We start from the raw sequence: 25,366 nt of genomic DNA on the forward strand, positions 1-25,366 counted from the left end.
CTGAGGAGGGAGACACAGAGCTGATGTTGGGGCAATGTGTCATTGGCCATCAGCTGTGACCTTGATGCAAGACACTGCACGGCCAAGAAGGACTGTGGTGTCAAGGCTTTCTGGGTGCAGGAATGCTTGGGGGAACTGCAAATCCATAGGGCTCTCCCTGAACTTTGAGCAAGGTGAAGGCAAGTCCTTACACACCCGATGAATTCCTCTTCCAAAGAGCCAACTGCAATTCCTGCCAGCAAGTGGGAATTGGGCTTGTTGCCTGCTCAGGCAGAAGGTCAGTGGTGCTGAGACCCCAAAACTGGCCAGGATGGAGGCACCCAGCCACGGATCCTTCCAAGCTGGTTTGTGCCCCAGAGCCAACCAGCCTCGAAGGAGGAGGTGGCTTTGAAGTGGCCACTCTGTACATCCCCAGGCCAAGCACCCCTGCACCATGCTGGGGATGGGTGGGAGGAGGGAAGGGCTCCCTGTGGCCCCAAGGTGACTGAGCTGAGCTTCTCTAGCCTGTGGACATCTGGAGAAGTTCCAGATTCCCAGAAGGTGGGTATTTTCTGGAAAGGACCTCAGGCACAGCAGGTTTTGGAGGTGAGCTGGACAAAGTCCAAAATCTCAGGACAGAGCTCAGAGTCATCTGCTGCCTGCTACATGGATGGGGGCCAAAATGCCAGGAGATGATAACAAAGGAGACAAACTTTTCTGTGTGCCCAAGACCACTTTCTTCCCCCCCAGAAGAATGCAGTGGGCTCTTTCTGGGTGGGCACTGTGGAGAAGGGGGGTCCATGGCTACGCTGCCCTCGCCCGACGCGGCGAGCCCAGAGCCACCAGCAGTGCTGATTCTCATCCCTGTGTCAAGGGAGAGCAAAGGGCACACCTGTGCTGCATGTGCAGGGCTGCCCACAAAACAGCTTTGGCCTGGGACCAGCAGCACCCACTGCCTGGGGGGAAAGCAGCCTGTGACCCAAATTTTGGGAAACACACAGGTGGTATGGGCACCTCCTGCTTACTCCACCTCCCCTGGGGCAGCTGGGAGCAGTTTGCACCCTTATCCTTTAAAATGAAGATGATGGATCTTTCTTCTGGTTGTGGGGGAAGCTGAGGACAGGTGAAAAGATCAGGCTGTTGGAACAAGAGAGTGTTTAAGCCTAACAGGCTGACTGGGTGCTTGGAAAAAGTTTATTTTTGAAGTGCCAGTTGATTGCCTCTACAAAGAGCTTCCCATGCATTTCTGGAAGATATTGTTTCAGTTAGGGTTGAGCATGGCTGTCTCTGCTTCTAGAGATTACTTTTTTTTTTATTTAGATGTATTTTTTCTTAGTTTGCTTATAATCTGGCTTCAAACAAAAGTAGAAAAAACCCACAAAAAAACCTCACTGCTCCTTTTTCACTACCTTGTCACAGCACCAGGTTTGTGGGTTTGTAACCTGTGTGTAGAACAAAAAAATCCTTCTTGGATCTTCAGAAGCCTGGAGGCAAAAATAAAACCTTTCTGCTGTGTCAGCCACCTGAGAGGCCTCATTCAGGGTCATCCAACGTTGTGTGGGGAGACAGAGCATCGCTCATGACCAGAGGAAATGGAAATGTGTGTCTGAGTGGAAGCCACAGCTCTTGTGCTGGCCTGGAGCATCCTTCTCCTGCCCGGTGTTTCCCACTCAGCAGAGGTCAGCAGTTCCCAGCAGCAATCCGTGCTGGAGCACAGTGATCCCAGGGGTGAGTAGTGCTGGGCTGTTGGAGGGGTGCAGGAGCTGCTTCTGGGTTGTGCTGCTTTATCACAGGGTGGACATAGAGGCAATCAATCATCCTGCCTGCGACTATTCCACCTGATTTTGTTATTTTGCTGGTAGCAAAACTAAAGGCAGCCACTGTTTAGTACTTTGAGATGCATTTTCTTACAGATCAAAGCGTCGTCTGGTTGGTGTGTAATGAAAAAGCTGGGTGTAATTTATAATAGTGCTGTTGGTATAATTAAGTGTCAAAAAAAAAGAGCATGGAATAAACCCTTAAAATGTATTTCAGAATTTAAAGGAACCAATGGCTTTTTGCTGTGAAATGCAGGCACTCTTCACCTGAAGTAGTTTTCTGCAGAGATTCTAATTAGAAATGGATGCGATATCTTGGGAAAAAAAATAGTTTTAATGTAAGCGTTTGGGTCAGCAATATTCATAATTCTTTCATTACCCAGGCAGCAATAACTCAAAGTAAAACACTCTCTCAGTAGCTGTTCAGGGTCAAGGTAGTGACTTTGTGAGGAGGGACAGGGCTGGTAGGTGATACTCACGTAGCTTTTGGTGTTAAGCAGTGAGGCAGGAGACCATTTCTCAGGTTTGATTGCTGCTTCTGTTCAGAATGCCCACACAGTTGCTGCTTAGTGAGAAAGAAGGAGATCATTCTGGGATTTTAAAATTGATTGAAGGCTTTGGAAGTACGTGCGGGACATGCTGAGATACTGGCATCATGCTGCTCCATACAAATCTGCTGTGAGCTGTTCCTCCTTCTCATCTTCCCTCATTCCCAAGAACTTCTTCACCTCGACTCTTTCTGTGTTGCACAAGTGCTTGGTTTCTATGACCTTTTAATCAGACCTGTGCTTTCTGATTTTGCTCTGTTTGCTCAATATTGTTTGCTCCATAAGCAGCTGAGACAGGGCTGGTGTTAACACAGCTAGTGAACATCCAAGGGAATGCTGCAGGAGCAGACGTCCCTGGTGGCAGCTGGGCATCCCTTGGCTCAGCCTGGAGGATCAACCCCGTGGTCCATGAATACTGAGGGGCTGGCTGGGAGCTGCAAGCACAGGGAGGGTTTCTTGTCCCTCTCCTCACTGTGCACTGGGTCCAGGGCAGGTGTGCTCAGGGCTCAGCCCTTGCAGCCAGCACCTCCAGTGCCCTGCAGAGCTCTGGGTGTCCTGGGACCCCGTCTGGGGGGCTCTGGGATCTGCTGCAGGGGCTGAGGTCTGCCCAGCTCTGCTGCCTGCTCACCCCTACCAGGTACTTCCTTTGATCTGCAGAGGCAAGACAGCAGCTGCTGAAGAAATCCAATCAATCTTAAATATAAAATAAGTTTTGAAAAACTTTGCACTCCTTATGGCTTTGGCACACTTAATGCAATTTTAATACATTTTTGTTTTCTGATTTCCCTGTGTGGGCTGCCTGGCTAGGTTCCAGTACAAAACATGGAGCTTTGTAACTAAGAATTCTGTCCTTCAATGTTTCTTAACACTGTTGTGAATTGAATTATATATGATGACCTGAGAATAAATGCAACCAGCATTTTCAAATTGTTTATTGCTTTAAAGATGGGTGTGTGAGCAGAGTTTTCCTCCTGGCTATCAAGGTATTGACCATTTTTAATGAAAATGGTTTTTAAAAAAATAAAAAAGTCTGAAGGAGATGGCTGAAGTCTGAGCACAGCATTTCCCCATCCAAGTCCTGTGTTGGCTCTGAGCTGAAGCTGCCTGCTCAGACTGTAATGACCCAGCAAGCTGGGGACACCTTTGGCCAGAACAGGCTGCAGCAGCATCATGTGGGTCTCTGGCTGGCCATCAGTCCCTGTTTCTTCCAGAAAAGCAGTTCCAGGGTGTCTGCTCAAATTCAACTGCTGCTGGCCTCAGTTCAGGTCTGCTCTTGCCTTAGCCAGAGTAGCTGTACAGAAAACAGTGTAAAGACGCCAGCCCCTCACTCTGACTAGGAGAGAAGTAAGGATTTGTCAGTGGGGCTTAGTCTTTGTGGCAAACTGGGTTCCAGGCACAAAGATCCTGCTGCCAGAGGACTTGCTGCAGGGATAAGCAGATCTATAAAGCACCCAGCTTTCAGGCAACAGAGCCCTTTTTCAAGATGAAAGAATTAGCAATTTGTCTCTTCATCTTTTTCAAGAGGAGGAGTTCCCTAGGTGATTTTTACCCTGCATATCCCATACTCTGGATCTTCTTCAAAGAGACCCCCACAGATGCTCCATGCTCTTCATTTTCAGTCGCTAGCAGGAGGGATTCTGGTCTCAGTGGTCCTATTTCTTTTGGTATGCAATTTGTTACTGATAATGAATTGCTGAAATACAGATGCTGCAGTCCCCCACTGAGCTGAAGCTCAGCTGAGTGCTCTTCCTGGCCAAGGGAGTGATCTGAAATAGCCCCTCTGGAAAGGCTGACCTTCTGCAGAGCCACAGGAACACTTGGGGCTCTGTCAGCTCTGCCCTGAGCTCCAAAAATCTGTAGTGGTGCAGCTACACAGGGAGTTGTTCTCTGCTCTCACTCTCCAAGGAAGGCTGTCGTGAATGTATGCCCTTCTTGTAAATTATGTTGTGGAACTGTTTTTAAAGATGTCCTGGCAACTGTAAGAAAACCACAACAGAGACAGCAAGGAGGTTTTCCATGTCGAAGCTGTTTATTATGTTAGATAAATACACTTGCAACAAGTCTGACTTACATCCTCTGAGTGCAGTTGCTGGTAGTATGGCACAATGATTAAAAAAGAACCAAAACTAGCAGAGGCACTTGTTGCATGCAGCTGGAATTGCTACCAAGCCCAGTGATGCAGCTCCTGCTGACAGAGACCTTCCCTGGCCGTGAGCACGGCTTTGCCAGCGGGGCTGGCACCAGCCAGGGCTGCAGTGACACCCCTTGGGTGGGACAGTCCTGGCCCCAGGGGAAGGAGCTTAACCTGTCTGGCTTAGGCATGGTGTTCAGTATTGCTTTTGGTTAAAGAGGACTGAGGTTGTGTGATTGTAACCAGTGGGGAAAGGCAGAAATTAGAATGAATCCTAGAATATGCTGAGTTGGGAGGGACCCATCAGGATCATCAAGTCCTGGCCTGGCACAGGACATCCCAGGAATGCCACCTTGTGCCTGAGAGTGTTGTCCGAAGGCTCCTTGAACTCAGACAGGCTTGAGTCCTGTCACTGGTCACAAGAGTGAAGAAATCAATAGATTTACATTTTCTCTATAAAAACCAATCTTGTTGACTTTTATACAGTCATGTATGTGAATATCCAGATTTTTATAAAGATATTTTTTGTCAACAGAAGGATGGACTTGACAGGCTATGCCAGAAGAACAAGTGCCTTTTTATTAGAAAATAATGCTACCCAGAGGGGCCTTTTCATTAGCATTTTCAGGAAAATCCATTAAATGGTTTGTTCAGCTGGACAAAGAGAGAAAAAAGTGGCAGCCATCCTTGCAAAGCAAATTTGTCAATTTGCTTCCTCAGCATTTGTAACCCTTCATTCTCAGACAGGCTTTGCTCCTCCAAGGACTGTGTGCTGCTGTCCCTGCCCTGCCAGGGACATGCCACAGGACTGACCCTGGTCTCTGTAGTTGGGCAGCCTGCTCAGAGGCTTAAACTTAAGCACCTGAATAAGTCCTTAGCTGAGCTGGGGCTTGTCAGTGACATGTGGCAATGCCAAAGAGTCCTGCATGCAGATAAACACCAAGTGGAGTTTTGGCACTGAGAGGTGTGAGGACAAGCTCTGTCCTCGCTCTGCACCAGCTGTGAACTCAGCCAGGTGACCTGCACACTGAAAGTGTCCCTAGCCTGGATGTAATTTTGTTATTTTGCTTATTTTGTAAATAGCCCCACTAGAGGGATACAAGTTTTAACAACAAAAAACAGGTTCCAGGCTTTATAGCCCAGGGAACAGAAGTGTTGTTCTTTGAGCTGGGACATCCATTCCTGTGGTACAGATAGACTTGCTCTCCAATAATAGAGAACTGTGGGTTTGCTTTAAATACTATCAACATTCAACATTCAAGCCTGAAAAAAGTGCTCTGTTACTGGTGATTACCTGGCTAGTAGAAGCTGAGGCTAAATAACAGCCTGAGGAGCAGTCTGCAGTGGGTAATGGAAGCAGTGGAGGTCTCTTGCTAGAGGACACCAGGAGGAAAGCTAATCTTTGAATTTCCTGCCTCAGGAATGGGATCTCCTACAACGGAGATCAGCAAAAATTGTGTGGTTCAAAAGACCCATGCAAAAGTCTCCATGTGCCTCATAGCCTGCTGTTTTGGGATCTCTGTATTCGCAGTGCTGAGCACCTTACATCCTCAGAAATCAGTGGGCTATGCAAAAAAGCCAGGTGCCATTTGGCTTGGCCCAAAATACTGCAATGAGAGAGCAGATGAGGGTCTGGACAAGTTCTCTGCCTGTATAACAGAGTCCTGCAGTGTAACAAGACCCAGACCTTCCTTGTTGGTTTTAGCAGGAAGAGGTGTAAGTAAGAACCTCATTTCTGTGTCCCTGTCTAAGGCTCTCCAGGTGCTTTCTGGAACTATTAGATAGACAAAATGAGGTGTGACAAGATGAAATTGTTGCACCCATTTCACTGATGAGTAGACTGAGGCATACAAAAACTGACTTGGGTGATCATCAAACAAATCTGCCAGAGCTAGAACAGTGCCTTACAAAGTCCATGTCCCAATTTTCTTATCACAGCCTTTGCTTCCACCTTTCCTACCCACTGTGCATTGTCTCATGGCAAGAACCTGGGGGTCAGGTAGGATGCTGAGGAGGAGAAATGCCCTTCTTGAAGTTTTGTGCTTTCAAGCCTTGTCTGTTCATGGTGCTAGCTGTGGTTGCAGTACCTGCTCTGAATTGCTCCCTTTCAATCCCATAAGTTGAACATGGAGTCATGGAAAAAAAAGGCAGGCATGAGCAAACCTTAGAATTTGAGGAATAGAGAACTTTGGAATGCTGCAGTCCCCACTCTTCAAAGGTAAATAATAAATTTCCAGTGCTCCCATGTTCACTTATGCCTTCTTGCATAATGGCTGTCTTAATGAATTGAAAGAAATGTACCTTACAAACTCGTGGGGAAAATCTTCCTTTGAAGGAGATTAAATTCTCCGAGGTAGAATGCTTATTATTGTGTGTGACTGTAAATGTTATGCTGAGGAGTCTGAATGACAAAGCTGGGAGAAAAGTCTCTCTGCTTATCGTCCTTGTCATTCTAGTTCTGTCTCATCCCACTGAAGTACACCTGAAGCAAAAGAAGGTGTAAAAAAAAAAAAGCAGCAAAAAAAAAGCATGTGGAATCACTCTTTGAAAATCACAAGTTTTATGTAGCTGACACCAGCAGTGTCCAGGCTCTGCTTCAGGGATTTTGGTGCCTACCAAGCTCAAAGTCAGTGGCCTGACTAATCCAAGGGCCCATGATGGATGAAATGGCTGTTTTTTGCATGACTAGGATAGAGCAATGTGGTGCTATGGGGTCTACAGCAGTCCAGGACCCCCTAAGTGTGAGTGCTTCTGTATCCTGCTCACTGGAAATATGGCTGCAGTGTAGGGAGTGCAAGTGCAGAACCAAGTGAGGCAGAATTAATCTGATTTTATAATTCTACTTAGCCAGAGGTACTTCAGCATTTAATGATGCTCTGGTATATGAAATCTGGGCCTTTCCTAAAATGCACCCACAATGACAGAGGAAGCAATCAATACTTGAAGCAATCTGTCTCCAGGAAAGACAGAATACTCCTGTTGCTTTTTCGTGGTACTGATGGTAACCCTGGGTTTGTGGGTGATATTGAGGGTGGGACAAACTGCTAGACCAAGAGTTCTATTAGGAAAATCTGGAGAATCTTGTGCTACTTGAGTTAAAATGACAACTGTAAAGTAAGAGTTGCTGCATAGTAGTAAACTCTGCTGCCAGAATGGCTTGCTGATATCTTGACCTGTTGAGCAAAAAGAACTTACACTATGTGCTCTTGGAGATATTGCCTTTGCCCTGCATATCTGAAGATGGCTGTTTGTGGGCCAGCCCCCGCCTGGGACAAGGCCTCCAGGACCACAGCATCCCATGGCTGTGTTTGGGGAGCCCCTGTCAGTCGTCGAGGTGCTGCTCCTCCCACGTGGACGTGGGGATGGCACTGTAGGGGTCCATGATGACTTTTGCACAGCGGATGATCATCACAATCAGGAAGAGGCAGAGGAAGACAAAGCATGCTAACGTCAGTCCCTTGTCCACGTCAACGTACACGGGCTCTGGGGTTGGCACCTCCATTGCTTAGGCCACTCTTCATCTGGGTTTGAATTTACTCCTAACATCATCGAGCACCTGCAAAACAAACACAGTGTCAGGCACAAGGGATTGCTGTTCCTGGCCATGGGGAAAATCAGGGATTGTACTGGATGCTTGTTACAGGTCTGATAAATTCTTGCAGGGAAATAAACCCAATGGGAATGTTGTAGCTCAGTTGACTGAGAGCTGTGAGAAGAAGAAACCTCCATCTCCACCTTAATTTAGCACACAAATGCTTCTTGCTAAAATATTAGACACTGGAAAGAGATGTTAACAAAGAAATGAGAAGCAATAGTGAATGTGCACTATTCGCTTGAAATATCATCTCTTAAAAGAGGCACAGACACTGTTCCTGTCTCAGCATTTCCTAATCATAAAAATATTTCCATTCCTCTGCTAGTGTGGAAGATCAGACAAATGGCAGAGCAGACTGTTTCTATCCCAATTTTCCTCTCTGTCCAAACATTCTCTGTCTCTCACTGGCACAAAGCAAAGTGAAAATTATGCATACTTATTTTCCATAATCTTTTAATCTCTGGTACTCAAGGTTCTCCAGGCAGTAGAAGATCTTCGTAGGAGCAATATAATTTTTAAGTGGATGTTTTATCAACCAGAGAGGTACAGGTGATTATGTGATTAGAACAAGAATTATCTTATTCACTGCAGATGTCTGCATAGCTGAAGGTCTCTCTGGCCTCCTCACCTGAATCCATAACCAAAATGACTTCAGCAGTGATGGAATCCCTCTGAAAGTTTGATTCTGGACAGTTCACCAGCAGATAACACAAACTGCTTTGCACAGTTGTGCTGAAGGAGAGGAACTGACCTTACAGAGAATTGAGTCGCTGCCCAGGGATGGGGAAACCTCCTGACATCCATGTTTGGCCAAGGTGGGAGGGAGAAGTGTAGGGGATTACAGTGTAGAGGGTCAGGAATATGGAATGCCTCTTTACAGCAAACAAAACAACAAAGTTTTTCACATCAAATGCAATAATCAACTGGAGAGCCAGTGTCTGCTTTAACTGGAGAGGAGAGAGGGGAACAAGAAGATATTGAGCGATAGAGAGGATTTGGTGAAACTGGGGTATCAAACAGCCCAGCTACTCTCTACTACTACACTGACACAGTGAGGAAATCCCAGCTTTTATTGCACAGACAAGTTTGCCTGCTTGTGTTTCCAGTGAGCTGCTGCTGCTGGCAGGGCCGTTGCAGTGGTGGCTCACATCTGGCTGGAGCGTTTTCCTCCTGCAGCATCGTGCTGTGCCAGCTGCCAGTGGGTGTCCCAGAGATTCCTGAACCCCTGTGCCCCGCAAATCTTCCTCAGGGTGAACTGAAGACCTTTTATTTTAAAAACTCACAGCTTCTTCCCTCTCTCATAATTTGCTCCTTTTCAGGTGGTTTTCCAGCTTCACAACCTCCTAGATCCCACAAGGCAAGTACAAATCAGCTGGGCTCTTGAGTCTATTTTTAGCACAAGGATGTCAGGTTTTTTTTTAATTTCCTGAAAGCATAGAAATTACTGCTACAGCCAGTCCTGCAGCAGGGAAGTGAAAGAAGCTGATGACACAAAGTGAATGAAACCAAGCAGACATCTCATGATCGCATGTATTTACCAGTCACATCCTTAGGAGCTCATGAAGAAATCTCTGAGGAGTAAGGTCAGGCTTGTAATGCTCACCTTGCCTGGTCAGAGGTCTAATATTCCTAAGAGACTCTTCTACCATTCTGTTTCATCAGCCAAGAGATCTTACATTGCAGTTTATAACTCCATCTGATGAAAAAAATGTTTGTCAGCAAAGCTGAGTATTAAGTATGAATACTTTATGAATGCAAAAGAAAAAATTGTTATCAAAACTGCTAATGTATCCCAGTCTTTTCCTGCAGTGCTCTTGTGAAGGTCCAACAAGGATGAGTGTGATTTTAAAATTATTTTTCCCCTCCTGACATTCTGGCTGTTGTACCATGTGGGGTCATTTCACCCTAAGTTACCACCTGCAGAATAGCAGAAATACTTGGTAATTTCCATCAGTACTGATCTTGGAGGGAAAAGTGCATTTTCACTCAAATGTACTTTCTTTGGAAAGATGAATAATTTACTCAGAAAATGATCAGAGGTTTCAAGTAAAGATCCATCCCCTGGAGATTTTTCTCTTCAAAATGGCATCACTCAATCTCATAGAAGTCTGGTTTAAGTGCTGCATCCCTCTGCTTCCCTCCATCCCCAGGACTGTGCCTGGAGGATTCTTTCCTGCTGGAAGGGAAAAGCACATTTTGGAAAGAATAGCCAGGCAGAGAGCAGAGTGAAAGGCTGTGACATCTGAGCTGTAGTTTGCATGGTAAATTACAGTGACAGCTTGAACCTAATGATTTCATGTTTATCTTGATCTGTTTTGACAAAAATAGACATTTTTAGTGGGACTAAGAATATTTCTGTCCAAAAAAGCTGTATTCTTGAGGTTGTATAAATCATGTTTTCTCTCCTTCTGGTCCCCCACAAACTCAGTAACGTTTTGATGCTGAGCACTGCTCTGCATGCAGTCACTGCTGATGGCCAATGTGTTTCTTGGGGCTGGCCAGAAGGATCTGGCTTTGACTGTCCTCGCTCTCAGCTTGGCTGCTCACCTGCATCTGTCAGAGTGGAACCTCCTCTGCAGGTCTGGCTTGCCAAAGGGCTCGTGTGAGTCGGGGGAGGTTGGTGCCAGCAGGCACTTGGTGGTGTTCCATGCTGTTTGTCACTGCACCTGCATTCCAGCAGGCTTGGCAGGGCAGGAGTCCTTGGTGCTGAGCAGAGCTGGGTGCTGGAATGGGGCTGTGCCTGGGGCAGCTGTCTCAGATTAATTTATTGTGGCTGGAGCTAATCACTGTTCTAGGTCAGAGAACAGTCCACAAATGCAAAAGGAGTTATTGCACGTGTTCACCAGGACTGTTTCCTCTTGGGAAAGTCCAGCTCCCAAATACTACCAGGGACACGCTGTGTCCTGCTGTCTGCCAGGTGCTTGTGGTCCTCCATCTCTGTTACAGCTGCACAACTTGTCCTGCTTGATTCCCATTTCCCTGGCCAGTGCCTCCGCTCTCCTTTCTCACTCCCCTGGTGCCCAGCAGTACAGCCAGGCTGGAGTGGGCTGTGGAAGAGCCTCCCAGGTTGGAGCAGATGGGGTCCATGCTGGATGTTCTGCCTGCACACCCTGCCCTCCATCCCTGCCCTGGGGATGTGCTGTGCAGGTGAGCAGAAGGGTTTTGCAGTTGGTTTTTCTTGGTCTGGTGTGAGAAATCCAGCAGTGCTGTTCAAATTAGCTCTCTCTCCAGCTACAGACTGGTGGCTGGATGTTTTGCTCTTGTTTACTAGCAGGGCTGATGTTGACAGCATTGTGTATATGGAGGGGAAAAAATCAGCAGAAACAATTATAAAGTTTCACACTTGAATGATCAAGTTTTCTCTGAATAGCTGAATTGAAGAAAATTACTTTTTTTTTCCCAGCTTGACAGCAACAAGCTGTAGAATTGTGTTTTTTAAAAATTCTTCAGATTTGTTGAAAATGTGATTAGGTCTAAACAAAGAAACAATCCCTGGTTCCAACTAGGCAATTTAGCCATCCTGAATCTATGTCTTCCTGTAAATCCCTGGGTGTTTCAGTGCACTCTCTCCCCCTGGAACTTCCCTGAGAGTAGGTGTGTGCCACAGGCAGGCTCACCCAGGGATGGAGCTGTGCTGGGTGAGTAATTCAGCACCAAAAGTGACTCTGTGCCCTTGGCTGCTTGAGGGTTGCAGAGGGCCAGCACCAGGCAGCAGCTGTGTCTCTTCAGAAGGGCTGGCATCCTCAGTTTTGGTGCCCTGCTCCCCTGGCTTGTTTTGTGTCTCTGTTCTGGCAGTCAGGAGCCCCTGGAGCTGGGTCAGGGATGTGGCCCAGGGATCAGGAACCCTGTACCTCACTGAAGACTCCATCCTGAGCATTTGTTCTTTGCTGGTTGTTTTGTTTCCCAGTGCCCTTTTCATGAGGGATTGCCACAGAAGAGAGATTATATTTAATTTTTATGACCTTATGCAGGATGTTGGCATCCTCCTTAGTGTTTCAGCTCTGTTACAGGCTCTCTGTAACATTTGTGCTCATCAGTGTGCCTGAATTTTGCAATCAGCTCTACCTATGCAAGATATTTTAAAAGATATATTTTTAGTTTTTTTTTTTTCCCTGAGCTGACACTCTTGGCACTGTCACTTTAAATATATACTAATAATGAACCACATACCTTGCAGAGAGCTGCTTCCTATGCTGGTTAATCATGTTTCAACTCATCTCAACCCTTAGGATTTATTTCAAAACAGTCTCTGGTTTTGGTTTGCTGGTTTTTGTTGTTTTTTCTTCTATACTCTTTTCCCAAAACAACAGATGTGCAGGGAGGGAAGGGAAGGGAAATGATGAGATTTCACGTATGAAGCAGATCCATACCTTCCAGACCTGGGTAGGAAGCCTGTCACATCCCAGCATAGCAGCATTGTGGAGATGAAATCCTCCCTGTAGTCATATTTTAAAAGTTTTGTCGGTCAGAGGGGCTTTAACGGCGTCCGGGCTCTGCTCAGGTTCACCTCCACCCAGACCTGGAAGCAGTTCTCACCAGGGTGTTCTGAAAAAAAAAATAATAATTGACAATTGCTCCTCACATGGGATGTGGGCGGGACGGGCTCGTTCAGCGCTCCAGAGACAGCCTGGGGCCGTCGGATGCACAGCATGGACTCGTTTGTCACACATTCCCTGGAAGAACATTTATGAGAGGAAAAGCAACGTTTAAGCCTAAGGTCATATCAATATTTCTTCTTAAACGAGGAGAAAATCCTATTTTTAAATCACAGTGAAAGATCAGCCAGGTTTGAATTGATGCTGCATATTTATTTAGGGCTTGGATGGTTTGTTTAAACAAAACTGCTTGATTTATCTGAACTGATACACCAGGACTTAAAAACTATTAATTATTTGCCTTTTTTTTTTTTTTTTTTTGTCAGTCTGGTTTGGGATAATATTCTTTTTTACATGCACACAAAATAGTTTCAGCCAGCAGCACTTGCTGGATGACAAACCTGGCTTTTACACATTGTTGTGGAAAGGAGTTCTAAGGTGTAGGATGGGAAGGCTGAGAAGAACAAGCCAAAAGATGAGCCCAAATCCCTTGTGAGGGCACTCAGCAGGACAGGGTGTGCTCAGGCAAGGGACTAGAGGTGAGTGGCCAGGAAGGAAGGTGAAATGCTGCTGCAGACAGGTATTGTGTGTGTTTGTCAAACGAAGTCACCTTCAATTTGAAGTTCAAATCTCCACAGAAATAGCCTGGACACTTGATCATACTCTAATATTCTTAACAATCCAGTTTCGATTAAAAACTCACTGCCTCTGAGCACAGGAGTCAAATGCTGTAGATAGATACAGACAGATGAGCTTCTTGCTACACCCAGAGAGCAATAATGTGACCGTTAGCTTAGTCTAAAAATTAATTGTCCTTTCATACTTACAATTCTTTCAGCAGAAAATCAATACTTCATTTCAGTAACTCTGCCTTCCTATAAGCATGATTTTTCCTGTATAGCTGAAGGCAGGTTTAATCTTTGTTTTTAACTTACTGTTTGGCATTTTGTTTTGGTTGTTGGACTATTTTATTTCTTGCTTTACATAATGACTTTAAATCTTTATGCTTAGCTTAGTTTATACAAACTCCTTTATTCGATCTAGCCCTCAGTTACGGTCAAGAGACAAATAATCTTCCCTCCACACTTGCTTTTAGCCAGTTGTAAATCACTGGATGCCAGTATTCCATCAGAAGACTAGAGACATCATTTACAAGAGCCCAAAAGTTGAAAACAAATAAACACATAAATCAATCTGGGGAAAGTTTTAAAAGTTGCTGTTGCACAAATGTTTCCTTCCTACATAGCCCCATGGCAAGAATAACATTAATCTTCACTGAGAAAAAGATGCAGCATACACTTAAAAATAACTGTGGGCTGCTTATCATTTGAGAGCATCCTAAATCAAATAATCATTTCTCACTCACTTCAAGGAGCATGTGGAATTACTCATTAACAAAGGATTAAAAAAATAGATGGTTGTGCTTGGGAACAAGTCGCTTTTCAGATCTATTGAGTGAACTGATGGACAGCTGGGATCTGGAGTAAAAAGTGTTTCCAGCCTCCCAGAGCTCAACTATTGTGAAAAATCCGTGATTAAACTTTGCTGAGATGAGAACATCTGGGAATCTTTCTCAGAGGCTGGAAGTGGTCATGCAGAGGTAGGAAAGAGGGGTAGGATCAGTGATGCACTCGATGGGTTGCTGGCTGGACGTGAGAGTGGGAAGTGATAGGAGTACCATAAACAAGGGCAGGCAGTGCAGGATGATGCTGTGATGCTGTCTTTGATTCAGCTGCTTTATAAACCACAGGGGAGCAGGAGGAGAAGGGAAATCCAGTGCTCCCTCACACCCCAGCCCAGGGACTGTGCCTCCCCTCCCTGGTACTGTCCTGGGCTGGGCAGGCTCATCCCTGGGGAAGGGAGCTCTGTGATCCTGTGTGAGCTGCAGGGACATTCCTTTGGTTCCCTGTTTGTGTTTCTGCTGTGGTGGGAGAGCTGCAGGGACTGTACAACGTGGTTCAGCCCATCCTTGCAGTGCTGGCTCCCACCCAGGGGCTCTTGGGAACATTGATTCATCCTTTAGGAGATAATGCCCGGAAAATGCAAAGCAATACCTGTGATATGAAAAGTTTGGATGAGCTTGAGAAGGAACATCTGTCTGAGCAGGACCATCCTTCAGTCCTTGTGTATTTTGATAAGGGGGCTGAAGCTGCTTTCCTTATCACTGCTGTGAAGCACTGAGAGCATCCCCTTTCATCAAGGCAAGAGGCAAACATAAAGGAGTCTTAGAGAAACAAATGGATTAGGCTTTTAAGCCAAGGCTTGTAAGGTCTGAATAGATATGATATAAACTCATTTTAATGGAGTATCTGCTTTTTAAACTCTCTGCTGTTTAAATCCTCTGAAAGGAGACAAACATGCCTGTTGGTCCTGGCAGTTACTTTATAAATTAAACAATGACTGTTAGCCAGGAGAATTATAAGCAAAATTATGGAGAAATTTTTCACTGCAGCAAAGCTGACAAGGAGGAAAAATGACCCATATTTTTCTGTACTGCTCTGAATTATTATTTTTCTTTTACAAAAACAAAAGGCTCACTTCAAGGTAGAACAGCAACTCCTTTTTACATAAATATTACCTTGTGGTGATGATGTTCAGTGTTCTCTAACTTGTAGGATACTTCTCAGAGACACATCTTTTGCCCTTTCATCTTGAAAAACTACATACAGATCAGATTGAGGCTGTATCAATATTTTTACAATTGAGGAAAAGTATTGTGGATGAATTCACAGCAAAAATAGCTGGGTTATGCCTGTAGAACTGCCACAAATATAGGCAGAAAGGAATCATATAGCCCTGCTTCTTCTCTGAATCACTTATTTTAAATCAAAAGTAAAATTCTTGCTAATGAAGGTAACTCCTAGTCAAGAAAGTTTTTATAAATGAGCAGCAAAACACCCAAAATAGTTACAGGTGGCTTTGCCATTGTAATAGCTGCAGGTACTCTTTAATCCATACTGATAACTAATTAATACACTTTTTTTTTAATGCAGGCCTTTCTCAGATACCTCAGAAATTTGTGGGGAGAGGGATTTGATCAATTAAACATAAGCAAAAATAAAGCTCAAAGTCCAGAGTGTGTTTTGGCTCAAAACAAGACAAACTGACACAGGCTTTACAAGGGGCTTCCATCAAAGTCACTGCTCCTGCCTGTTCCTCTTCTGAACCAATCCCCCCATCTGCAGGGGATGCTGAGGATGGATGTTTGCAGCTTGTGCTCGTGCACAAAACCTCCTGTGCTATTGCTCGGGTGCCTCGTGGTGATGCAACCAGGGCTGTGATGCCAGCTCAACCACATCCTACCTTAAAGTGAAGAAAAAAAAATCTTGCAAAGGAGTCCTAAAGACTGAATGAATAAGTCTGAGTTGTAGTAGAAATATGGAGCTGACTGCAAAGCAGGACATGAGGTGTAACCCTGTCAGCCTCTGTTGCCAGGTCACTGGGCAGAAATGGACCCCCAGGAGGAGCAGCCCCAGAGCCCAGAACTGTTGTTGGGTAAGGATGAGAAACCCTTAGAAAACAATGGCAAAACCAGCTCTGCTTACACAGATTTACCTCTCCTTGCTGGTGTGAGGAATAGGAGGAAAGAATAATTGAAGGTCTGAAATGAAAAGTTAGGGACCCCAGGGGATCCAAATGAGTTTGGGTTAGGGCTGTTCCAGGGAGCAGAGCCTTGTGCTACGTGGGACACTCACAGCAGCTTCTCTCTCTCCAGCTGGAAAACCAGAATTGTTGCAGCATGTTACCTAATTCCAGCTATAATTTGCCAACAGGAGAAGCAGAAATATCATTACTAGTTTTTCCCTGTTTTCTTTTCTCAAGAGGACAGTTTTTATCCTGCTACTATAAGAACTGTGAGAATGAAAGTTGGCCTGTTTTCAGAGGCACTGAGTGCCTCCAGCACCATCTGGAACCAGGGTGAGCAGCCAAACAGCTCAACAGCACAGAAAATCTTCCTGTTTTCAGACTCCCACCCCTTTCTGCACAGCTCTGCACGTGAACACTGCACAAGAGATTCTTTCTGATGAGGGTTTAGTTGGCACCCACATAAACTGTATTTTCCACTGTCTCCCAACAGGGATGGATTGCATCTTCCTTCAGAGAGAGGCCAGATGATTTTTATTACAAATGAACCAAAACCTTGAGTCGGTACATGCATTACATTTTCCATGACAGCCCTGGCTGGAGTGAAGGATCCTGATAAGAATTTAAGGATAATTGAGCTCTAGTCTATAGCCCTGTAGGTAGGTAACAAATATAGCAGCCTCCAAATTTGGCATGTCGCCAGGCGAGGCTGGGCGAAAGGATAAATGGCCCATTGCTGAGATGAGTGAGGAGCAGTCAGGATCCTGACTCTGAGCCCCAGCTGCTCATGGTCTCTGTCTCTTGTCCTTCCCAGGACATGTGGGCAATTTCTATTGCAGTAAATCAAATGTGTTCAAGGCTGGTTTTTGGCATCAAGGCTGGCTGGTAAAAGGCTGCCTGTGCAAATGGGGACAAACTTTTTAGCAGGGGCTGTTGTGTTAGGATAAGGGGCAATGGTTTCAAACTAAAACAGGATCTGTTTAGATCTGATACAAGGAAGAATATATATTTTTACAAGGAGGGTGGTAAAACACTTCAGGGTAGTGGATGCCCCATCTCTGGAAATATTCAAGGTAAGGTTGAACAGGGCTCTGAGCAACTTGATCTAATTACAGATCTCCCAACTCATTGCAGTGGGCTTGGAGCTTGATGACCTATAAAGGTCCCTTCCAATCCAAACCATTCTGTGATTCTATGAAATTCTGCTAAACTTGGCCTCTGTGACAGACAGATTGTTATGTTACAATGTGGTTTTACAGAGGGATGACAAATTAAACTTGTAAACTTTGAGTATCTCTTAGTAGCAGAATGTATTTATTAGAAATGCCAGATGGATGGGTATAAAATGCAGTTTGTTTAATCAAAGACAGAGAACAGTCAAAAATGATCTCTCAGAATGGTGAAACAATGGGCCTTTTCTGACTGGGTGGCAGGAGGTGGGCAGAACACCAATTTAGTGATGACCAGCACAGCCTGACATTGAGGACTGTCCAAGCAGTGAAAAGCCCCCCCAAGATTATCAGCCTGGTTGTGTTCTCATTTCTGGGGCATGTTCCCTGGGCCACCTTTAGGTGAGTCCTCAGGTACCCATTCCCTGGGGGGTTGCTCCAGGCCAGGCTCTAATTTGACTTCCCTGCAGGAGTTCTGGTCCGCGCTAGTGATGGCTTTGGCCAAAGCTTTGTTTGTTTTAGGGGTGACTGATCCTTTTTCATTCCTCCTTCCCTCTCATCACAATCTGTATTGAAGGTATTCCCAAGTATAACCATGGCCTGAGTGCTACCTGTGTTTCTCCATGGGTTTTTTTTCTGATCATGTACACTCTCTAAGTATACGTGCAGCCTTTTCATCACATCAAGAAAGGTCCTTTCCTCAGCTGGAAGCTCATTGACTTTTCTATAAAACTTGTAGTCAGAAACTCTCTTTAATTAAGACTGTACAGAAAAGAGCTTTGATTCCAGACGTGTGCTACAGCCTGATGTTGTTTTCTCTGTCACTGCAGCAGATTACTGGAAGTGTAGTCCTTGATTAAAAAGATTGTGAGCAATTACATTCCATCTCCACATCTTTAGCTAGATCAGAAGCTTGTCAGTGGGTCACTGGGAATCAGACTGCTAGAACCTTTGTACATGTTCAATTTATAAAAGACTGGTTTTGGCACAGCACCCAACAGTCCCAGACAGCCAATACCTTATTAATGCACCATTAGCCACAAGGAACATTTTTAAGTGAACCTAATGTACAGGGAGCCACGAGGACTTGCCTGACCTGACTCAGCAGTTTGGAAGGTCTTTTCTCCCTTGCAGGGAGCACACTGATTTCTGACTGTGCCCAGATAAATGCTCTTTTAACCCTTGTTGTCATTTTTTATTTGTTTTTTTATGGACTGGGATCACTGTGGTTTGAAAGCAGAGAAGTGGGCTGAGGAATAGTTACCTGCTCCAAGGGAGTTCTCTTTAGGATAACTAAAATTATCAAAGGGATGATCAGTTCCTTTAAAAGTGTCTGAAGAAGATGGGGAAAAGGTGGCTGAGGAATCATGTTTGAGATAAAAAAATCACAGATCAGGTGAGTGGGAAAATTGTTTTCTCCCAATTTAAAAAAAAAAATCACCAGTTTACAAAACAGGTAAACTTGGGGGCATTCAATGAACTAATAGACAACCAGCTTGTTATTGAAAAAAGGGCTTCTTTGCTCAGCAGGTAGTGACTTCCCAAAACTTGCTACACAGAGGACTGGAGGCAGTACCAGCAGGCTTTTTGAACTGGATGAATTACAGACAACTGGTCCAGAAATAGACCCTGAAACCACTAATCAGGGCTCTTCCCCATGACTTCCTAAAACAGCAGTTGTGGGTGTTGGAGGATGGGCTGCCAAATGTGACACACTGTCCCTAAGGAGCATCTCCCCTCAGACCACTGGGCTGCCCAGCAACAGGTTTCTTATGTTATTTCTTGGATTGCCAATGCTTTTGGGCTGCCTCTGGAAAGTCCCTTTAAGAGAAGAAACGATATTTAAGATCTGATCCAATTTCAGCTTCAATCTCTATTTCTATCTGTAAGTAATACAGCACTAATACTTTTAAAACCGGGCACTGATCTTTGCTTCTAGTTTAACTTCTGTCTCTTCATATTTCCTGAATGTATTTATATTCAGTGCAATAATGAGATTCCTCAAAAGCTCTTCATGCATGAAAAGAAACTAAACTCAAACAGCTCAGTCCTATGAATAATAAGGTGAGATGTGTCCCAGTGGGTCTCTGCCTGTCCATGGCTGCTATTTCTTTATTGTCACAGGCCCGTTTTATGCCCATGCTTTTGGAAGTTTAATTAATTGCAAATGCAGGCAATGGAGAGTTGCTTTGCAGTACAGGTGACTTTGGGCCAGAAGCAAGTATACATCTAACATAGAGGAATTCCATCCCCACATCTGTGTGTGCTGAAGAAGAGACAATTACCTTTGAGCACCATCTCACCAGACACGTACAGAGCATCCAGCCAATGATCTTTAAAACTGCGCAGGGAGCACGACACGATGACACCATTAGGATTACATTTCCTACCTCATTTGGTGTACTTCTGTGTGAAGATTTATGTTAGGACAGGAACTAACAGGACTGCAGTCATGACTCAGTACAAACTAGATTTTTCTAAGGCAAATTTTTATGTATGGGCAAATGCAGATACGGAACTGATTTTTTTTTTTTTTAACTAAGTATTCTTTGTTTCCCCTTGGACTGTTTTCCCTGCAAGGTCTTCTAGATGATCCTAGTGCTGAGCCTGATGTTCGGGGATGACTCCAGATCTCCCACAGGTTCAATGTGCTGCAGCTGAGCCTGGAGCATCTGGAAGGGCAGGACACTGAGCTCAAAGCAGCCCTTGCGTCTCAGTTGCTCAGCAGCAATTCTGCTGGTGCTGTTCCATCAGTGCTGTGCTCAGAAGCTGCTCCTGCTCATGTGCCAGCAACAGTCAGACTTCTTAAGGCAGGGGTTTCATTGAGAAGGGGAGAGTGAAGTGGCAGAAGGCGATTTATAACTCCATTGTGGTTCAGCATAAGTCTTCTCTTAGAAGGCAAACGAGGACAACTGGTTTTGTCCAGTTCTGCATTGTTTCTGATTCACAGAAAAAAAGATTCAGATCTTGTGCCATGTCACTGTAGATTAACACAAAGAACTATCTGGATGCTGTGGCTGGGGGAAAATGGTTCCCTCTATACTAAAATATACATTCTCCTTTGGGTGGAAGCCTCTGTGTAGGTACAGCCTGGCATGCAGAGGTGTGGGAGATGCTCAGGGTTTGTGCAGGGGCAGCTAACACAGTCATGGCAGGACAAGGCAAGGGAACAGGTTTTGTTTCAAGTTGTCCGTTTAGAGCAGGATTGCTCAAGCCACCCGTAACAGCAAAGCACCGACCTCAATTCTAGCTGAGGTTAGGAGTCAACACTTCCAAAGGAAGGCAAATAAAATCTTATTGCTTCTATTTTTCTGGATTACTGAAACTAATAATTTACTGAGAAGACGTTAAGCAAAGACACAAGGAAACTCTTTTAACGGCAGAAACCTCCACCACTGCCCCCAGTCTGTAAGTCTGGCCTCTGCAAAGTGAACTTTGCAAATGGAGATTTCCTCCAGCATCTCTATCCATGTACATGACTGCCCCAGCTGCACCCTCAGCTCTGAGTGCTACAGAATTCAGTTCCTGTAAGTGTGGCAAGCCTCAGGTAGGGAAGTCATGTACGGGCTGGTGGCTGAAGTGGATGGAGTTGGGAAGGAGGCTGGGGAGCCTGCTCACACACAGCCTGATGCATGTCCTGCTACCACGGTCAGCAGCCCCGGAGTGACACACCGAGTAAATGATGGGGCTGCCTCAGGCGCCTTTCCTGGGCTGAGGGAACACTGCAACTGCAAACCATTCAAAAGCTCTGAGATATACAGCACTCAGCAAGAATATAGCTCTTTATGGGCATGCTAAAATATGGCCTGCACATGGCTGGGTACCTCTCTTTGAATGACTTTCCCCTGGCAGAGAAAAACGTCTGGCTTCTATTTACATGACTGCAAGCACCCTTGAACTAAATTAGTTTTGTAAATGTTGGACAGGCAGTGGGAGGGTTGATTTCTAGGGAAATTCTTTTAATAATAAAATGCCTCATAAAAACTGCATTGACTTCAACCAGGCAGACCGTGGGCACCTAGAAACTTCTGACTGCTTCACTTTAACCCAGTGCTTTGGGGCTAAGCAAAACACAAATGTCATCATGGTCGTGGTAAATGTCCCTCATGAGCAGGAAAATCAAGGGCAGCACTGTTTACATCTGCTGGGTCAGGGCTGAGGACAGTGTGATACTCAGTGAGTAAACTTGGTGCTTCCAAAGACATCTCCATGGAATCAGTGGGATGTATAGGCTGGCAGCCTGCACTTGGCATTTCCCACTTTGTGCAGTGGTGTGACAAACACAAACTTTAGACTTCCTCCTCCTCAACCTTTTTTATTCCCTGCACTGACTCACTCCTGACTCTGCAGTGAGAAAGACAGTGGGGTTTGTGCATTGCTGGGTTCATATGTCTGAAGGTACCATCTCAGCTTCTTCCAAGGCCTCCATAAAATCAGGTCTGAGAGCTAAACAGTTTCAGGAAGCCCTGCTGAACTTTCTCTCTCAGGAAAGCCTTACTGCCAGAAAGGATGCTCTGATGGGAACACTGCTTTCCCAAGCCAAATTGCCCTTGGAATCACTTCCCCTTGTCTGCCAGCTAATAAAACCCTAATTTTCTCAAAGGGAAGTTCAAGCAGAGTTTTGACTTTGAAAAATAAGGGCCAGCAATTATCTGCTCTTTGATATAGCCAGGTCTATTGATATGCAATATTTAATAGGAAGTGTTTAAATATTATAGTAGCAGCATAAAAACCTGCACCTGACCACAAAGAACAGTGTCCAAATTATTCCTTTGGCATCTACTGAAGGTATAGGTTAAAGTAAATCTTCCAGAAATCTGATAGACTGTCTTGTTACATCTTAAAACTTCTCCTATGAAGTAGTTTCCTGAATGCAGCCCTGGGGTGGGTTTGGGGTTTTTTTTTTTTTGTTGGTTTTTTTGTTTTATTTTTTGTTTTGTTTTTTTTTCTTGGTGACCTACTGCAGTGGACACCAATTAAAGCATTTGGCAGGTTTCTCATAAATATAACCGTGAAACTGTGGAGCAATCTACTGGTGAAAGGTGGCCAGCCTATGCATATCTGTCCATCAAGTGACCCTGTAGATGCCGTGGTCAGGAAGGAAAGCAGATTTAAGAAATTGGGGGTATCCTCTCCACCCACCACCCTGGTGCACAGCCCTGTCAGTTCATACTGCAGGGACTCCTCTCCCCCCCTCTTCTATTTCAGGTCTTCTGACAAAGCTAATTATGGCAGAAAGTGACTTGCATCGATGACATTCAGGGAACACAAGCATTTGTGGGCTTGGGAGTTCTTGAGCTTTGCCCTGTCTGCAAATTTTCCTTCTTCCAGTGAAAGTGTAATGGTTTGCTATTTATATATGCTTAGGAAAACTCCTTTGCTATACATTCACCTTTTCTACTTTACCACCAGTCTTGGATAATTAATAGCCTCAGAGACCTGCTCTGTTACAGGCAGTGACTCCACAAACTATCTTCCCTTCTGTTAAGTATTTTTTTAAGCTTGAGAAGCACCACTGCTTTTCTAACCCTAAAAACATAGCCTGGGAACTGGATCTAGATTCTTTGCTGCCTCATGAATCACCACACAGGGACTGATTCCTCACTGGAACTTGGAACAGCCTAATAATTCAGGAGCCAGGAGACATCCTAGCTCCCCCCCACACCCTGGCCTTACATATGGCATTGCTGCATTGCTACTGGATATAAAAAGCCTACAGGATCTGTTTCAGTCAGGAAGCAGCTGGGACTGTGAATGCAGATGAGAAGCAGACTTAATTCACTCAAGGAAAACGAGGCCAATAGAAAACGAACATTATTTTCCTGTCTATAATTGCATTTTAAGTGCATAATAAGTAGATGATGGTGACTATGTGCTAAAGGGTCCAACTGTTCTTAATTGATCAAAATAGCTTCTGAAGGCTGTTCTGCTGTGGATCTAGCACAACATGGTATTACACCATTGCACCAGGAGGGGTTTGCAGTTGGCTTTGTGTCTCTTCTCTGGGTCAGAGGGTTTTCCACAGTTCAGAGAGCATCACTTGGCACTGACAGGCACCTGCCTCTGTCCCACTGACCTCAATAGAGGGGCAACTGCAATATATCAGCACCAAAACCCTGCTGTCTCCCATGCAAGCTGAGTCTTTCCCAGTGGTTAATATAATGCTCAGCTTCTAGAAATAACACAGATTGGTGGTCAGACATGCTGAGCTGGGGGCATTATGCCCAGCTGTTCTTTTCTTTATTTCTTTCCCTCTACCCTAATGGCAAATCTATGATACAAAACTCTGTGGTGTTTCAGTTTGGATGTGTTAATAAAATTCCCCCTCAATAACCCAGAGCTGGCCTGGGAGCAAGCACAGGACCAGCCACACTGGCAAACTGCAGGGAGGGGAGGGGACACAGGATTTGGGATGGACAGGTGGAAAAAGTCATTTATCCCAGGCCAGCAGGGCGAGGGGGACCATGCCTGGCTCTATCCTGGCAAATATTGCATTGAATTAAAGAACCATGGTGAGACAGGAACTGGTTTCCTCCTCTGTTGGGATTTCAGACCTGGGACTGCATCTGTTTCTGAGTTTTATATTTCATATCTCAGAGATGGGGGGGGGGGGGGGGGGGGAAGGTGAATATTTTCCCTGTAAGATGAGGTAAGAAAATCAGGAGTCTCTTCTCTGTGCAAGGAAGATACTAGGAAAAGTAGTTTTCTGTAGAGTCCTAGAAGAAAACATTATTTATCCGACCAAGGCTTTTATTCTCCAGCCAGAGAATGAGGAGTGCAATTCTGAAGTGTCTTGAAGTTGGCTGCAGTACAGATTGCTCAATATTAATTAAAAAAGAAATAACAACAGCATAATCATTATGGCCAGCCCAGTGTTTTATTCCACCTTCTTTAAATAGACTAAATAAATCACTGACTTAATAAATATTTTCCATGAAGTAGCATGGCAACTGCTGCAGTTCACTGGCAGGTGTGCAGACAGCAGAGTCCTGGCAGAACCTGAACACTCACATTTGAAGGCAGCATCCCTGGGCCTTGTCGTTAATTGCAGAGCCTTAAATCACACAGCTCATCTTGCTCTAGGCTCTGTGTCTCATCTGTGTCTTTTGTTAACCTGTTGTCAAAATAAATTTGATTTGCAAACGTACAAGAGCTGGGCTGATACTTTAATTTCAGATCACTTATCTGAATGCAGTTTTCATGCAAGGATTTAAACACATGCCTGGCTTTAAGGAGGTACTGAGGGCAGACCTGGGAATAAAGCAGTGAGGACAAAATGTGTAATTGCATTTAGGTTCCTAATTTCTTGTAGACTTGCTTAATACTTCACAGATTCACAGAATGTTCTGAGCTGGAGGGGACCCATGAGGATTATTGAGTCTAGCTCTTGAGTAAAGATGAGCCCACAGCCTTGGTCTCATCAGCACCCTGCTCGACCCAACTGAGCTAAGATTTGAATGAGAACAGGGCTTTCTAGGAAGGATTCAAGAACCAATTTATTCCTCTGCCTTTGACATTTAACCTAAGTCCAACTAATAGTGTCAGATTTAAGGTATGTGCTTGGTTTGCTGGATGGCACCTGGAATTGCCTGTACATTGCTTTGTACTGGACATGGCACTTCTCCCAGTCTCCAACTTTATTACTGAATGTTGAGGCAGGAAATTGAAGCATTGCTAATTAAAGTAGTCAGGAACTTTTCAACTTTAAAAAGTAATGCATTTATCTGGAATCCTCCCTGGAATTCAGATGTTTTCCTCATATCTCAAGAAACAGTAACCATCTCTTTCCTGTAGGTTAATGTGTATGAATTAATTTTAATCCATGTGATAAGTGATATGAGATTGAGAGTAAGAAAAACCCAAACCGTAAATCTGTGCTGACTGTGCATATTTTTTTAAAAAGACTCAAAATAACTTGGTTAGTAAATGAATACAAAGCCTTTGACA

At 44.8% G+C, this 25,366-nt stretch overlaps 1 protein-coding gene and 1 long non-coding RNA gene across 3 annotated transcripts in view; one reads left to right on the top strand and one right to left on the bottom strand.

Moving 5' to 3' along the window:
• Nucleotides 1–1,219: 1,219 nt before the first annotated feature.
• On the top strand, nucleotides 1,220–8,784 carry LOC137481838 (uncharacterized). The gene is made up of 2 exons (XR_011003708.1): nucleotides 1,220–1,707; nucleotides 8,662–8,784. It is a non-coding gene; the product is annotated as an uncharacterized lncRNA (long non-coding RNA).
• CTXND1 (cortexin domain containing 1) overlaps nucleotides 7,555–25,366 on the bottom strand; it is a 31,972-nt gene continuing 14,160 nt past the window's right edge. For both annotated transcript variants that reach the window (XM_068203765.1, XM_068203766.1), the window contains exons 2-3: nucleotides 12,441–12,615; nucleotides 7,555–8,031 (exon numbers count right to left, since the gene is read on the bottom strand). In XM_068203765.1, coding sequence (XP_068059866.1) covers nucleotides 7,798–7,977 — 180 coding nt within the window. In that variant the 5' untranslated portion in view covers nucleotides 7,978–8,031; nucleotides 12,441–12,615 and the 3' untranslated portion in view covers nucleotides 7,555–7,797. The remainder of the gene's footprint in view (nucleotides 8,032–12,440; nucleotides 12,616–25,366) is intronic.

Source organism: Anomalospiza imberbis, chromosome 13 (assembly GCF_031753505.1).
Source record: "Anomalospiza imberbis isolate Cuckoo-Finch-1a 21T00152 chromosome 13, ASM3175350v1, whole genome shotgun sequence".
Taxonomy (NCBI): Eukaryota; Metazoa; Chordata; class Aves; order Passeriformes; family Viduidae; genus Anomalospiza; species Anomalospiza imberbis.